The sequence below is a fragment of the Plectropomus leopardus genome, chromosome 7 (assembly GCF_008729295.1).
Source record: "Plectropomus leopardus isolate mb chromosome 7, YSFRI_Pleo_2.0, whole genome shotgun sequence".
In the NCBI taxonomy this organism is placed as follows: domain Eukaryota; kingdom Metazoa; phylum Chordata; class Actinopteri; order Perciformes; family Serranidae; genus Plectropomus; species Plectropomus leopardus.
In genome coordinates, this window is record NC_056469.1 from 3890031 (window position 1) to 3907742 (window position 17712).

Below are 17712 nucleotides of genomic sequence, written 5' to 3' on the forward strand. Positions count from 1 at the left end.
AATAAGAAAATTAGATGTTTTTAAAAAAAAATCTGTATTCAAGTTGGACCCATTGCTCAGCTGTGGTTGCCGCTTGCTTCTGATGAGTGTTGATTTTGAGTGCTTACTCATTATACAGGCAAGGTGACATCTTGTTTTCTAGCAGAATTGGCAAGTTAACACAATACTCTATCTTTTGAGTATCAAACACGGCAAGTTAGAAGTTTCTACACTGTTGGAGAACAGTTTTTATGATCAGTCTGAATTCATGTCAGAGCTACGAATTCCAACAGTGCCAGGTTTTTGCAAGCAAACAACATGTATCAACTTTTACAGACAAACTCCTCAAACTAATGTTAGATATGTGTAAAACAAGCTTTGCTATGCTCAATGCAAGATATTAAATGGATAAAGCAGATTATCATATGCCAATATCATGAGAAAGACATAAATGAGGGACATTTTTTCTAATATCTTATCAAATGTAAAAGACAGCCATACCAGCGAGTCACCATTTATCTCACTGACGAAGGCTTTGAAACAAATGGACGCTGCTATTCGAAATGCAAAGCAATATGACTATAACAATGGAACCAATATGACTTGCAAAGTGCTTGCTCACATTCAAAATGCTCTGAATGCTCCTTTGAATTTGTAGCGGTCAATGCAGTTGGTTTCCCTTTTTCATAAAATTAATTAAATATGATTTTTTCTTCTTTTATTTCCATGTATTTCTCTACATAATACATGGTATCAGAAAGTGATGTCTTCCATTTGGTCTCAGTCAGACAGCAGGTGGTCAAAACAAAATCACCAAACATCCATTATTGTCCTCTATTGAAGGATTCTATCAGGCAAAAATGTGGATGATATTTGATAAAAGTACAAACCGCAAATTAGGCAGTAAGTATGTGAGCAGAGGGATTAACACTCCTTGCCAATGTTTGGCACACAGTTTTACAGCATTTTTTATTAAGCCAATGAACATTTGGAGAAAACTAAGCTGGACCCGACCAACACATACCATCATATTTCACTTTGAGAGACTTTATGTTTATGGCCTCTCGAGGCCAGTTTGATGATTTTTAAGGCTTTGGCAAATAAAACAGCACAGTTTAAATCTCAGTCTCAAAACACACAAGAGAGAGGTTATTAAAGTTTTATTGGAATCAGGATTTGGAATTGAATTTAAATCGCCTGTCTTAAAGCTTGGATATTCCTTTAGGTTTTCAAATATTTCTATAAAGTTTCCTACATGATCAATAGCATCCGGCAGCAATCACAAATATATCTAAATTGTTGGGGAAGTCAACTGCAGCGACATGAAGAAGCCTGGGAAGGCTGTCTACAGTTCTGTACACAAGAGCCATGAAGATATCTGGTATGACTGTAGGGAACTACCTTCCATACAAGATGAAAATTATGAACAAATTGCTCTCTGCAACCTGGTCTCACAGAAATATATGACATGACTATGGCCTCTTAACACCACATTATGTGGTGGTGGCATGTAATGTATTGAAATGACATGCCGACGGCACAAAAACAGGGCAATCAGGATCATTTGTTGTGCTGGACACACAAATTCACAAGTTCTATGATGTCACACAGTGGGTGGTGGTTATTGTTACAACCCTATAGAAAGCAAAAAGAGCAAGAAAGACCTTATATGAATGAGGTCGAGATGGGTCAAAAAACACAGCACCTTCACCCAGGAAACTGCTGTGTTGTTGTTGAAGCTGCTGGAGCCAATCCCAGCTGTCATTGGACATAAGGCGGGGTACACCCTGCACAGGTCGCCAGACTATCGAAGGGCCAGCCTTCAATTTCCACCTACATTATGTGCAATTGACATTGGTTTGGGGTCGGTGAACATTTGACTTTGGAGTCCAACATCAAATCCAATTATCAAAAATCAAATCCTTTCAGATCTCTTAGCAAATCTGATAAGGTTTTTCTTAGACATTTAGGTAACATCAGCATTTAATGGGTTATGAAACTTTTGATTAAATTTACATGCCACCATTAGGATGATCATTTTTGGATCATTTTGCCTCTTTATTGGTCTTGTTTTACTACAAAATAACCACCCTGTCCTTTTTGAGAACACTTTAACAAGACAACTGCCAACATGTCTTGTCAGCAGTTACAGCTGATGGGATCTACCCTGATCAGCTGTCATTTTAACTGGAAAAAGTGATGGTCAGTGACAACTAAAAAATACAAGCTTGCGACTTGAATGTTTTCTATATTGCCTTTTGCTTAAAAAAATGAGAGAGGAATAACACTTCTGTCAGATAGTATGTAGCTGCATATTGCCAATTGGGAACAAAATTAAAATTAAAAACGCAACTGAGTGCCAACAATAATCTAAAAAGATTCTCGTGATAAAAAGTTTAACAATTACAACACGGGAATAGCTGCCACAATTGATTATAATGTTATTTACAAGGCAAAAATGCTGAATATTCTCAGAATTAAGCAAATCTGAGGATATTCTGCTTTTCTCTATTTCATATCGTAGCAAATTTATAATATGGGGAGATTATATAAAACAAACATGACATTTGACAACATCACCTCAGGTTCTGGGACATTGTGAGGAGTATTTTTCACTATGTTCTGACATTTTATAGACTAAACAATGAAATGACTGATCAGTTAAAAGATGGATTGACAATGATAATAATCACTAGTTGCAGCCCTTTACCACAAAAATGTATCTCCTGAGTACATACACTGTACATAAACCAAAGATGGAAAACATGACAGCGACCCAAGAGTTAACCTAAGTTGAATTTCTTGATGTCAGATTAACACACCTAAATGGGTTGTTGGGGGTCGATTTATGCTGTCATGTATACACCTCAACCAAACCTGAACTGGCCTAGGCGCTCTGCTCATGCTCCATAGTCCCCACAGCAGGCTTTGACCAGGAAGTTGAACAGCATAAAGTCATAAAAAATAAGAAGCAAAGAAAACAAAACAAGATGAACAACAACATGGTGACTGCTAGAGCGAGAGGCTGATATACATTTGCCGCTTGCTTACTTGTTGGTATGTTACATAATCAAATAGCAACTAGCTAAAAAGGGGCATCTAATCTCCTACTGTTGCAGAGTTGAACATACCTCCACCAATTAATAGAGTCTCGCTTTTATACTGGGACAAGGACAGTAGTTCAATTAAATGGCCTAATTGAGCCAATACTCTCTCTCTGTGCGTGTGTGTGTGTGTGTGTGTGTGTGTGTGTGTGTGTTTAAAATGCAGTTTTCAAACTGAGGGCACACCTGAAATTTTTTTCTACCAATCACAATTGACTAATATCCCACTTTCAATAAAAGATGAATATCAGCTCTTGTCAGACTATTATATTTGTCCAGTCCTAGCAGTATTAGTATGGAACTGACAGTGTCAGATGTCAGGAACAGCGGCCGCATGTTGTATTGAGAATGATAGTTCTTACCACAGTGGCCGGTCTCATTTTCTTGCTGAAACAGCAATGATGATTATGAGGATGGTGAGAACGATGGCTCCAGCCACCAGGAGGTAGCATTTCCTCTTCCTCAGCTGCCTCTGTGGGGAGAAAGGATTCAGTAGGTGGGTGGAGTTCAAGCATTAGTCTGGTCCCTATTGGACACTGCACACTGTCTGCTGTGTTAGCCAAGACATGCCATCAAAACTAAAAATAATGATGCTGCCTTAAATCTTTGCATAACCGGTTTGCCATTAAATACTCATAAACTCTCAGCTGGTGGTTAAACATGAGACAGCAGTAATATAACCAGTGACCAATGTTTGCATACAGAACATTAGCCACCCTGCAAATGTCAAATTCCAGTTTAATAACTACAGAGCCATGACACCACCAACTGCCCTGTTTTTTTTTGTTTTTTTTAGCAAATTCAATGCAACCTGCACAGGACACCTTTGCATGAACACAAAAATTCCAAGAACAAAGAGGGACAGACGTCTTGAAAGGGAACATGGAAGAACAAGGAAAGTGGCATTTCAGCCTGCATAAGATTGACGCAGTTCTAGAGGCACTAGAAGATTCAAGGTCACACTGACAAATACAGATAAAATGTGGGAATGGTTAAATGGGATGACTGTCCGGTGGTGGCCTACGCTTCACTCCATGAAAATGTTGTGCACTCAGCCCTGTGATGCCTCTGCTGCACATTATTCTTGTCTATGAGGCACTCTTACATGACTAAGAGGAGGAGGGAGGTAAAAGATATGAACCACTTAAAGAATTAAAAAAACTTATCTGTTCAGAACATTAAATAGATTGTTTAATGCTTGTGTCATTGCTGTACCTCAAAAGTTAGAAATAAAACAAGCAAACAAAAAAAGGAGTCAAGAAAAAACTGATAAAATGTGACTGTTGCTTTTGCTGACTCAATGTTTTCTAAATGTATAATATAATATGGTTTGTCAGAGTACTGAACTATATATATATGCAAATTCACTTCATTACATTTTTACTTTCTAAAAATGTTTGCATATACAAGTAGTACATTGTTTGTACATGTACTTGATTGTACCCTACATGTTTTTTTTACTTCATAAGTTGCAGCTGGAAGCCTAGAGGGGATTGTGCATTTGGTCGTGTGTGTGTGTGCGCAGCTAATCATGCAAACTACTGGACCAATCAGCCTAATATTTGGTGAACACTTTCATGGTTGTATGCTCGAGGACAGCTCGCAGTTGCAGTGATTCACAATTGTTGAATAACTTTTATTTATTGACTGTTTATATGTTCGTTAAAGGGACATTTCGGGATTTCTGAAGTTGGGCTATATAAGGTACTTATGTATAGTTAGTGTATTGCACACAGTAGTTGGCTTTCGGGTAACTCCAGGTTTGCAGTGTGTTATAATCTATATAGTAGCTATAATAAATCATTATTTTTATTTATTTTTGTTATTGTCTCTGCCCACTCCAACGCTCAACATTATACCTGCCTGGGAGCATTTCAGTAGGATGAGAGGCACAGCTGCTGCAGAGGTGAGTAAATGCAAACCTTTAGACCTAGTGCAATTCGTGATTAAGTTTCAGTTTCATTGCGCCCGGCATTCTGCCGCTTCATCTGTACCCGAAGTATGCTCTGCGCTTTGAGAGTGTGCAGTGTATAACTGAAAGGTGAATCTCGACTGTGCTCTTAAAAAATAGAAAATCAGAATGCAGATTTTTTGCTTGTGGTGGGCTGCCACAACTGATTGAGTGTGTTGGAAACCCTGATAAAAGTTATTATGTGTTTTATCATTTATTGGCACCCTGTCCTAATTGATGTGTAAATTTCCCAAAAGGAACAATTATCTAAAAAAAAATCACTTTAAGATGCATATGTAAGTGTAATGTTGTTTAAAAATTAATTTTACCAGTTGTTTCAATATAGATGAATTCTTAAAAGACATTATTTGTTGTTCCATTGTATTTTTTGGTTTAATAATTTCTCTTTTTTTTTCATTTCACTTATATTCCAACTCACTTTTGCATTGAAGTGCTTTTCTTCGATCGTTGTCATGTTGATGAAATGTGCAAGCAAGATGGCAGTCAATAGCTGCTCTAACAGTGTGTTTATACCGAGAAATGAAGCATGTATCAAAAACTACCTGATCACAGAGCATGAAGCTCAGAAACATGTTAAACGAAACAATCCCATAAACGCATTCAATAGGCCTTTTCATTTTAAGTGCTTATATTATATATTTTCAACACGATTTGCCATTTCATTTCTAATATTGCCTGTGGTCAAATTTAGATTTCAAATGCTTCAAACATTTCCACTTCGCAGCATAGCTTTATTCATCCATGTCAATTACTTTCCATGTCTGAAAAAAAAGTGTTGACTGTGTTAAGCAAAAAAAAAGAAAAAATTTAAAAATTAAAGTAAATAGAGTGAAGAGGGGGGTTAGGGAATATTTATATTTCCTTGTCTCCTCAGGCATTGACGCTGTATTGGAGCAAAGAATCTATGTTGTTTTGAAATGCCTTTTCTCCCGTTTTTTTTCCCCAGCCTGTTTTCTGCTACAAAGGCAGCGAGAGCAGCCGCGTTAGACCAGAGCCGAGGCTGGAGTCTTTAAATCCTGACGCGCTTCAAAGCACGGAGAGAGCAATTCATCTTCTTATCTGAGACTCAAAACAGGCTTTCTGTGTGGAAGAGAGAGGGAGAGAGGGAGAGGGGGAGAAAAAAAATGCTGTCGAGTAATTTTCCGTTTAAACGTTCCACTCCACAACAATTTGCATAAGCAGCCCTGCGTCTGTGATAAGAAGATTGGTAATTTTCAAAGGCTCTGTGGGGATTGAGAATTAAAAGCCTTTCTCCGCTATCTCCCCTCTTGCAGCTGGCCACCACAGATTCCCCAGCTTCTCTCACGCGTTTCCTCCTAAACTATGCCTTATAAACTTTCTCTGCCATCCTCTCCTTCTCTCTGCTCACTCTGACAGTGCTGAGTCGCTCCCTCTCTCTATATACTGTATTCCCTCCCTCCCTCTCTCTTCCAAACGCTCTTTCCCTCCGTTTTCTATTTCTCCTGCTCGCTCATCCCGGTGCTGCTGTTATTTGGGGGGAACAAGAAAATAAATAAGGTAGAGGGGAACAAAAAAGGGCTTAGTACAACAAAGGAAGTGTTGCGGTATTTTTAAAACCAGAATTTTCCAGATTGTGGGGCAGGCTGAGAGGCGGGACAGAGAGACTCGCAGAGGGAGAGACAGAGGAGGATAGAGGAGGGATGCTCTTATCACCAGTGACTTAATCTGCCAGAGAATGGTGTCCTTAGTGCCAGCGCTTCAGGGCCTATGGGTGCTGCAAGCCCTCAGGGAGGAGACAGTGTCTTTCTCACACCTTCTATACTAGTCACTCTTAAAGTCTAATACAAGTTCATATTTAAGCTGGAATATGATCAATCTGGTTTTTTTTTGTTTTGTTTTGTTTTTGTTTTTTTTAAAGATGGATATCTGCTATTTGACAAATTAGGCTCCCACAAGCTAAAGTCAACTTAAAGTATGATGTTGTAGGTGAAAAAAAAAAAAAAAAAAAAGTTTTAGTGAGAGTTTAATTCTTGTAGGAGCTGAGAATCCTCTTAAGCAGTTTTTCCTCAGTGGCACTGACCAAGCAGCAGCATTAAGACTGAAAAATGGAGTGTGGAATGAGGAAGTGACAAAAACTGCAGTTCCTTGAATGGCCACTTAAGGCTGGCTCCAAAAGTGAGTTGATCCCAATAAAAACTGTAAAAACAAAAAAAAAGGGAAAAAAAGAAAATAGCCTAACTTTACAGAACAAAATGATCTGTTACTAATTTTCTCATTCAAGTGATTTCTGTGTAAGATCCCAACACCAAAACCCACCTTCTGCATCAACATGATGGGTTACTGGATGGCATCAGCTGAGAACGCAGCCAAACAGAACTGGTCAGGGGTGTTATTATAAGCTGGAGAGGAGGTGGATGGGTTTTATAAACCGTGGACTTTAATGCAGGAGTCTTATTTTTGCTTCCTATCTGAAATGTGATGTATTTTCTCTACACTTTACCATGCGTCTCTTTCCCCTGAACCTAATCCATCCAGGTTTCAAAGGGTTAACTGTTTTGAAGAATAAGGACTTCAATAGAGCAGTACAGGGACAAGTACTAAAGCCTGGAAATGAGTTAGCATTTTAGCACTTGTGGTTCCTTCGTCTCAAAGTCAAAGGGTTTTTGGAATGTGTTTTTGGGTGGATGCCTGAAATGCAGTCTGTGGTTAACACAAGCTGAAGAGACTTTCACATTTTGTTCTCCAACATAAAAAAGCTCTGCTAATATCTCTCTCATGAATTTTGTAGCTTTTTACATGTCTTCACGCTAACAAGTGGCTCAACGAGACTACAGGATGCCATCACTCCAGGCTGCTTTATAGCCTTATGGTAGCGGTGATGTTGCCGTCATGAGAAGAGTGTACTTTGTTTACAATCTAACATTAGCTTTTTACTTCTGATAATTGCAGTTTTTCTTCAAAAATCATTACATCAGTGTTCATTTGTGAATATTATCTTGCTGAACAAAACATTTACGCATGATTACATTTTGTTTTCCAACTCTCCTGCAATCATCCAAAATCCAATGGAAAAATGCCATAGGCTTTTTTTTGTCAAAGAAACCTTGGCGATACTAACTACCATGTTGGCCTAGAAACAAATCTCATCCCTGCAGCGTTTTATTCTCTGAAATATCTTAAGGTCATAGCAAAAGTTACCAAAGCCCCATTCAGTCTGATTCTTACACAAAAGAATACCAAAGACAAAACAGAAGGCTCTGGAAATGAGCTGGAGGTTCAGGTTTAGGATATTATTTCCTATGTGGAGAGGGATTCTCCACAATGTCCTCACTAAAATGTTATGGGAAAATAGGGTCCATGAAGGCATCTTACTCTGGGAAGAGAGCATGGTTTTCTTTAGTGCAGTGTCAGTTTTTTTATATAGAAGTCTTCCTTTTAACAGCTTCACTTTCAAGAAATCCCGCACCTCCATATGAAGGTCAGCGTTGCTGGTCAAGAGCAGAAAAGAGGAGATAGGAAAGGGAGAGAATGAACCTTTCTATTTTTCAATATTTCAAAGGCCCTCTGAGACTTTAACAACCATAAACCATTTAAAAAACATTTATTTCTCTGAGGCAGAATGCAGAAAACTGCATGATAACCATTAAAGCTGATGGGACTGCCATACGAAGCAACGATCTATCTCATCTCCGCCTCCCTAACATGGAAGACAAACTTGCTGTGTCTCTGGGAGAAAAACTACTTACCTTGTGTGACATGAGAAATATCCTCATAATACAACAATAATGCAATGCAATGATAATGGCCATAATATTATTTTCCCTTTATCGCATCTGGTTGGGAAAATTGGAAGTCCATAAAATAAATAATGTTTACAGCGGAACTGCCTCACTTGTAATCGGCTTATATGCAATTTACATAAAACTCAGAGTCCCATGCAGTCACCCTGATTATGATATTTAAGAAGAGCAGCAAATAAACACAGACTTCACGGCCAATCCTGGCATCCTGGGAGGAAGCCCTGTCACAGCCATTGTCAACAATGGAACAAAAACTCTCACCAGCATCAGCATATTTGGGATTTTATTAAAGACTGATTGGCCTTTTGTTGAGAAAGAAAAAAAAAAAAAAGAAGAGAAACATATCAGCAAGTCATGTCCTTTACCTCTGACATAATGAATATTTCTCTCTGCAAGCTTGGTTTTACAAGGGCAAGAGTGCAAAAGCATGCGTTGCACCCTCACTTAAAAAATTTAATACTAAATAGCATACAAATTTAAAATTCATAATAATGTGATTATAAAACAAACAAACAACGGTAGTAAAATGTACGCTATTTGCCAAACAGTAATTAAATAACATATGTGCATTTGTGGATGTGGATCACTGTCATTACAGTCCTACATGGTGGCAGGCATCTTATTGGGGATCACAGTTTAAGGGTATGGGTGCCATTCTGGCTCATAAATTGTCCTCCCGATTGCCATACACCTTTCGTCCTCTGGGATCATTCTGATCCCGCCTGGTTTGACTGTTATTTAAAGCATATTGTATAAATTGTCAATCAGTTCTGTGTTACACCTTTAGTTTTACTTCAGTCCAACGCATTACAACACATTATCCCTTTGTTTTGGAATATAGGGCCAATAGTCCTTGTTTACATAAGTATAAAAAATATGAAAGGCATGCTGAATTTACTTATTACTGTTTTCAGATATGAGGGGATGCACAGCATTCCAAAACAACATGAAAGAAAAAGAAAACATTAATGTGCAATATGTTCGCACCCAAAGTTGTCACATATCGCTGCTTTGTCAGTGGACTTTCTCATCTACATATAATAAGCAGTGTATCCTCCTGCATCTACTGTTTATGCTCCAGGATGCCACAACCAATGTCGAGATGTCAACAAAAGCATTAGGACACAAAAGCACTTGGCAACCAATGCCAGCAGTCAACAAAATGACATGGTTAGGTTTAGAAAGTTAAGAATGGGCTGTAATAATCCCTTCGAGCATTATCTTGTTTCATTGCCACAGTTTTGTTGCAGTTAAAAAAAAAAAAAAGAGCTGTAATGTTAAATTGGTGCTGGTGCTAGATTTTTTTTTCAGATAAACTCATTTGCAGTGTTAGTGTTTATATTTTAGTTTTAAGATAAAGACAACTTTATTTATCCCAAAAGGGCAATTCTGTTCACAGTAAACCAATTGCATAAAACAGTAAAGAAAGCATAATATTTTTAGCACAATATTTCATGTTGACCTTATATCTGCCATATTTTCTTTGTAAATCATTCGATGAGTGATGTAGTTTAAGTTGCTTCAGTTTAAGACTGTGAAGCTAAGGTTTTAATGTTAATTGAAGCTGAAAAAAGGCAGCACACTCGCTAGAAGAAAATGTTTGCATTGTAAGTGTATGAGCTGATGTTATCAACAGATGGTGGAGAGACAGTGGATGGTAGCTCACCAAGCTGCAGACCATTTTTTAAGATCAACAAACTACAAAACACTTTGTGTTTAAGAAATTGCTGCGTTTCTGGTGGCTTTTTAGGCTCCAATTGCAGTCGTGTTGTAGAGACCCTTTGCTGTTTTTCCAGTGGGGATTATGTCAAAATCAGACTGTTTTTACCCCAAAATGGCTGTTTTTCTAGTGCAGATCTTGATTTATTTTTGACAAATGCTGCCCACAAATTTTCAGACATTGGAATTTTTGCCAACGATTTGAGCGATCACTGTGTAATAGCTACAGTCAGACTAAGTATGCTCCCAAAAACAAAATCACGAATAATTTTTAAACTTGATTTTAAGTTAATTTTTCTATGAGCAAGCGTTCTTCGATGATTTGTGGAACTTTGACTGGAAAAAAAATCCATCTTATTAATGAAGTGGAATTTGCCTGGAAATACTTTCAAAATGCCCTTACTGATATTATAAATAAACATGCCCCATTTTGCAAATTCATTGTTAAAGGTCGGATTTTCCCTGATTGTCCCCTGAGCTGTCTAATTTGTTAAAAGACAGGGATGTTGCTTGGGCTAAGGCAAGACAATCAAAATCCCAGGCTGACTGGGTGGTGTTTAGACAGCTTCGTAATTGTTTTATCTCTCTCGTTAAAAAGGTGAAATCAGAATTTTAACTCTCTAAAACTACTACAAATTTGAATGACCCCAAGAAATTCTGGAAAACAATAAAAACCTCTATTGGAAATGTGGTTAATAATGAGTTGCCAGCCTGCATTGTGAAAGACTCACATACTATAACTGATAAATCTGCTATTCTTAATTGTTTTAATGAACATTTTGCAGGTCCTGATGGGCTTGATCCCTACTTCTTAGGGTTGGCTGTTGACTTTATTGCGGAACCTCCGACTCATATTTGTAATCTTTACATTTTCAAAACGTGATTCCAGAAGTGTGGAAATCTGCATATGTTCTTCCTTTGTTGAAGGGAGGGGATCCCACCATCATTAATAACTACAGGCCAATCTGTATGTTGTGTGTTTTAGCAAAAGTACTTAAGAAGCTTGTTAGTGAACAACTGAAAGATTTTTCAGACACAAATACTCTGTCACTGCATCAGTCTGCATCAGGTGGTTCACTGATTACTTGTCTGATAGAACACAGTGTGTAGAGTTTGCTGGGTCTTGTTCTGCCTTCCTCCCTGTATCAAAAGGCGTGCCCCAGCGCTCCATATTAGGTCTACTGTTGTTCACCATATATGTGAATAATCTTTGTGTCAATTTATCAAATGCTGCTTTTCATTTTTATGCAGATGACACCCTTATCTACTGCTTGTCTCCCCCAGCAGCCCAAACTCTTACATTTCTGCAGTCTGCCTTTGATGTTGTTCAGTCCCATCTGACTCAACTCAAGCCTGTTTTAAATGCAGACAAATCAAAAGTCGTGCTCTTTTCGAATGGAAAAAAAAGCTCCCATCTACTCTACCTAAGATCGTAACTGCCCAAGGAGTTGAAATTGAAATGGTTAACACCTACAAGTATTTTGTTATTACTAATGACCAAACTTTGTCATTCAAACCCCACATTGATAACCTTGTTTCAAAGCTGAAGCTCAAATTAAGTTTCTTTTTCCGAAATAAATCTTGTTTCTCGCTTAAGTCAAGGAAACACTTGATTCTGGCAACATTTTTACCTATGTTGGATTATAGTGATCTGCTTTTTATGAATGCACCTGATCATTGCCTAAAGAAATTAGACACTGTTTACCATTGTGCTTTACATGTCATTACTGGCTGTGGGTACTGTGTACACCACTGTACATTGTACACTGCTGCTAATTGGCCTTCTCTATCTGTTCGCAGGTTCTCACACTGGTCAGTTTTTATACATAAGAGTCTACTTGGGCTGGTTCCCTCTTATTTATGTACTTATATGTGTAAAAACCAGAATCAATATGGCCTGCACTCTCACAGTACTCTTTTGATGTCGTCCCCAAGGTTCGCACAGAACTTGGCAAATAAGCTTTTAAATTTGCTGCCCCCTTTATTGTTGTAGCTTTTTTAAGCTGCCCTCTTGGTCAGGTCACTATTGGAAAAGATACTTTAAATCTCAATGAGTCTTTTACCTGGTTAAATTAAGAATATGCATTATACCCCCAAAACCAAGTATTCTAAGCCAAAACATGATCTTTTTCAAACCATAACCAAGTGTTTTTTTTTTTGTTTTGTTTTGTTTTTTGCCTAAACCTGACCACATTTTAACCACAGCATTGCTGAAGTATAAAGTTTCAGTACTACATAACAACATGCAAATGTATCTAGTTTGCAGAAACATACAGAGTCAACATTTTCTGCCAAATGGGTTTTTAAAAAAAAAGCAAAAGGCTGAGTTCTTAGATAACTCGATATCACCATCTTGTTATGTTTGCTTGAAGTCTGAGTCTCAAACTGTGTTTAGAATTTTGACTCATCTGCCCACGTCTTCACAAGCATCACCCCGGTGGGTGCTTATGCATATTCATATGTATGCTAACAATAGCTGTCAACAATAACAAACAGAGTTTAAAAGCCTGAAGGTATGATTGTATAATGTGTTTTATAATGACAAAGTAGTAGCCATAGTTAGTGATATGTGTCAAGCTAAATGCACTCTGAACAGCAGTAAAACTGATTCTTGAGTAAAACAGCTCTTTTAGTTAGAGAGGTCCTGGGATGTAACTGCAAGACATACAATACTTTTGAGGAACCACTGCAAATAAAGCAAACTGTTGCAGAAAAAGTAACATGCCGTATTTACCTCCTACAGTTCACAGGTTTTTCCAGCTGTGCTCTATCATAATCTGCTTTTATGGGAGCACACACAGGACCATTAACACCTACACTATTTTTATAGCTTTTGGTTGCTAGCTCTGCAGCTGCAAAGGCATCCAAACAAGTTTCAAATACACCCCGAGTCACTTTGTTCTGGGCCTGTCACTCTGACCTGAGCAACATACAGACAACTGGAAAACTAAGACTGACTAGTCATGTCAGACCCTGCTGACTTACAGACCAACATAACATTAGCCATGAATACTCAGTGGCCATCTTGCATACACAATCTTGGCAACAAAAGCAAGGAAAGTTATTGAAACCTTGAAGGGACCTATCACAACCCATACGTATTTATCAAGACACATTGTCAAAAGAAATAGTTAAAACCAGATTAAGAATTTGAAAAGTCTTAGTACTGTATGCCTCATCCTCTCAGCAACCACAGATGCGTACACACTCTGCGGCACTCTTTTTCTTTCAGGAGCTTCTATACGTCTACACTGTCATCAGCATTGTGCAGAAATCTACAGCAAGCACCAGAAATCCTACCAGACAACCTAGATAAACCAAGAAAACCAGCAGATTACTTTGTACACTGCTGACATTTGGTGCTGTTTAAATAAAAAAATCCTGAATCAACTGCACTGTGTCTTTCATTCAAAATGTAGGCTACACATATCTTGACAACAATGGAACAATAGGACTACTATCATAGGGTATACATCAAGTGTCTCGATGTTTGTTTTACATACGTTAAGTAGACCTCTAAACTGTCACCCACTGAGAAACAAATACAACAATGCCAAGACTGTGTTTCTAGGCCAGCTGTGCAAAATGTCTGTAACTATTATTTAATTAGATGTGTTGGTAACAGAGACCCCAGCCAATCCACAAAACAAAGCTGTTCACTGACCCCAAAGTTGCCAGCGTCAAGAGACACCCACCAGCCAAACTGCACTGGTGTAATTGTGAAGGCCAGCACTGGCAGGCAGTAGAGTGCATCAGCTGGCAGGTAAGATGTGCAGTGGGCCTGGGGTTATGTTAAAAGAACCTACAGACTTCAGCAACAGAAACAACTGACGATTGGTCAGCTCAATGCCAGTGTGAATTACCATTTTGCTTCACCCAAATAACTCACCCTGGCATTACATTCATGCTAGCCAGCCCGTTGTAATTCCAAAGTCAAATATCACTTTTGCAGAGCTTTTGGTGTAAGATCATAATACGCTGCTGGACGGCGTCAGTTGAGAATGCGGCTGGACAGAAACGTTTGCAGTGTTATGATATGCCACCAGATGACCAGACAGCACCTGCCACGGCAAGATGATTGGTGGAAAGGCAGCATCAGTTTAGAGCACAGCTGAACGGAACCTGTCACGTCCGCATGGCATGCCGCTGGATTGCATCAAGTTCAAACACTGCCCGTAAAAATGTGATATAAGGAGTATGAAAGTGCCTATGGTGGTGGATGGATCCAACAAACCCTGGACTTTGATGTGGGAGTCCAGTGTTTTCTTCTCAAGTGTTTTCTTTCTTCTTTTTCAGTGCTATGACAGTATCAATAACAATTTGCAAGTGATATTGAAAAATGAGTTGCATCGTTAAATCCCCAGTAACATGCATCACGATAGAGTTATACAACTGTTTCTCCTCTGTCCAAATACTACAGATCTCATTGTCTAAAGTAACAGCAAATCCATTTATTATGACATGATTTATTCATCCAAACTCTTAAAGACTAGAAATGAAGACAGACTGAAGCCTTTTTTTCACAGAGGTAGCTACTGAGGGTTAACCTTGGGCAAGAGAGGTGAACTAATCTAAGAGCAAAGTGCGGTGTACACAATCACACTGGATTCAATAGGGAAAATCTGGTTTTGTAGTGCCTTTAACATCACATCTGTGTGTGTGTTTGTGTGTGTGTGTGTGTGTGTGTGTGTGTGTGTGAGAGAGAGAGAGAGAGAGAGAGAGAGAGAGAGAGAGAGAGAGAGAATCAACAAAGGAAACCACCAAAACTGTGGTGCAGCCTGGCTTTGTACTCTGCTGCAACTTTAAACCCTGCAGGTATTTGCTCCCTGCTTCAGGGTTGGAGGTAGAAATTTTGGGGTAGTGGTCATTGGAGGGTCCAAACGACATATTGCATTCTAATTCGGAAACATACATGCAATGAAAATATCTGAATGTAAAATATGAAAATAATGCTGTTTGCAGTTTGACTATAAACATCACAGCTCAGTAATCATCACTGTTGTGTTCTTGTGTTCTTCTTTGTCCTCAAACTTTGTTGCTCAGACCTCGTTTCTGTTTGTGCATGGCACTGTCTACAGATCACTTGTCAGTCAAACAGCATGACTGCCTCTGTGATTGCTTTTTTTGCTTGGGCTTTCTGATTTGGGATTTACAGTTAATCAAGTTTCTGTAGGAGGCACTTTGTCAACAGTGTTCACTCAAAACATACAGTTTTTGTAAGATTTCAAATTCTAAACTTGAAACAAAAAGCATGACTTTGTGCCTAATAGAGGGTTTTAAGCCTACCAAACTTACAGTAGCTATGTAAAACAGCTGATGGAAAGGCTTTGATGACCTAACTACGTAGTTACTGCTTCTCTACAGTAACCAGTGACAGAAAGTAGACAATCGCCTCTACGAAATTTGCTGTGATTACATGCGCACCAGTACCCTGAATATTACAAATATTACAATATTCTCAATTTGATCTGGGTCCTATTAACAGCATATTCCACTTAAATATTACTGTTTCCAAGTTTTGTATTTTCCAATTAAGACGTGAGATACGTTTTATTCTGGTTTGTGAAGCATTAATTGGGCGTGTATACAGCCATTTCGGAACATGCATCTCAAATGGTGTTTTTACTTCAGTTTGTGACATATGCCTTTCATCTGTTTACACTATGCTCTTTCCGTTGTCATGGATACATTGTACACAAACCATCTTTTCAAAAGTTTGCAAGACTGTGGGAAAGTTGCATGTAGAAAAGCTCTCATTTCTGGTTGGGAGAAGTCACACATCCACTTTTAAACACTATGAAAGACTTGGATATCAAGAGGTTTTTGGATGAGCACAAGTATCACTACTTTTTCAAGGAGGTTGAGGGAATGAAAGAGGGAAGCAGAGCTCATATGGGCAAACAAGGCAAACTGTGAAAAAATCCTATTTTGATGCAAAGAAGCAAAATGACAAGCAGCTCCAGCTGTTGTACTTTTACATATGTTGACATGATAAAACAACATATATTTGGACATGTTAATTAGAGTATGCACAGCTGCATGTAAACAGGAGTGTTAATGGAATATTCATTTTCATTAGACATGTAAATAGCTTAGTAAGAATATTGAATGAGGATTTTGCCCTGATTTGAATCAGGGCAAAACCGGACTATTTTGTGCTAATAAACATACTGAGTGTCAAACATTATTGATATAAAGTTGCAAAATCTAAGACTTTTGTTGACTTATGCCAGCATGATGATGATACATTGTATCGGTGGGGAGTTGATAGGGTTATTGAGAAAGAACTCCCAACATATAGCGGTACATATTCAAACAGGCTATATAGTTACAGCCAGAAACAGGGGTGGAAGTGACAAATTAAAGTTTCACTTGTTATTGTAACAACTGTGTACTTTTACTTTTGGAAGCATTTTTTTTAACTTTTAGTACGTATTTTCATTTCACATTACAAAGTAAAAACAAAAAAGTCACATGGAAAAGTTTTGACTAATTGCATAAGAATGAAGCAGGAGGGAGACCCAAATCATCCGCTGCCTCAAAAGCTGCCGGTGTGTTTTTAACTGCAGGAGGACAGAGCTTCATGTCCAGACAGGTGACATCCTTGAAACACACGTTCTTAAGCCTCCTACAGACTGTGTGATTTTAATCGATCTTATAAGTTTAGTGCAGCTACACTGGGCAACATGGATCTTAAAAAACGTGGGTATGACATTAAGTTTAATGTATACAGACTGTACGATGACATCACCTACTGAATTGTATGTTATGATGTATGTGCATCTACATCAACACGCAAAATCAACACATTGTCGGCGTGCATCAACCATCTAAGTCTGAAGAAAAGGAGGAGGAGGAAAATGTTGATGTGGTCATCTCTGGGGAAAAGAGACCAACTTGGCACGCCAATTGTGCAACAAGAGCTTGAAGTTAGTCTTAGCATCTACTTGCATGTAGCTGAGTTGTGCTGATCGATGAGTCATTTCATGCTGCATTTTTATTGGTTAGTTACTAGACGCAGGTCGTAACTAACTGGCTGTCTTTGCTTGCAAGAACTCTCACTGCGCAAAGCAGGACCACCGTTTTAGAGCCATGACTAAAGATGAAGCCATGAACAAAGATATCGCCATGTTTCTTTCATGTTGGTCATCTTTCATGCTGGAAAACCTAAAATCGC

General features: G+C 38.4%; 1 protein-coding gene across 1 annotated transcript in view; it reads right to left on the reverse strand.

The window, feature by feature from the left end:
* Window positions 1-17712, reverse strand: part of tsnare1 (T-SNARE Domain Containing 1) — a 200622-nt gene that overhangs the window by 36415 nt on the left and 146495 nt on the right. Inside the window, exon 11 of the mRNA XM_042490496.1 lies at window positions 3446-3555. Within this exon, the coding sequence (XP_042346430.1) occupies window positions 3460-3555 (96 nt within the window). The 3' untranslated portion in view covers window positions 3446-3459. The remainder of the gene's footprint in view (window positions 1-3445; window positions 3556-17712) is intronic.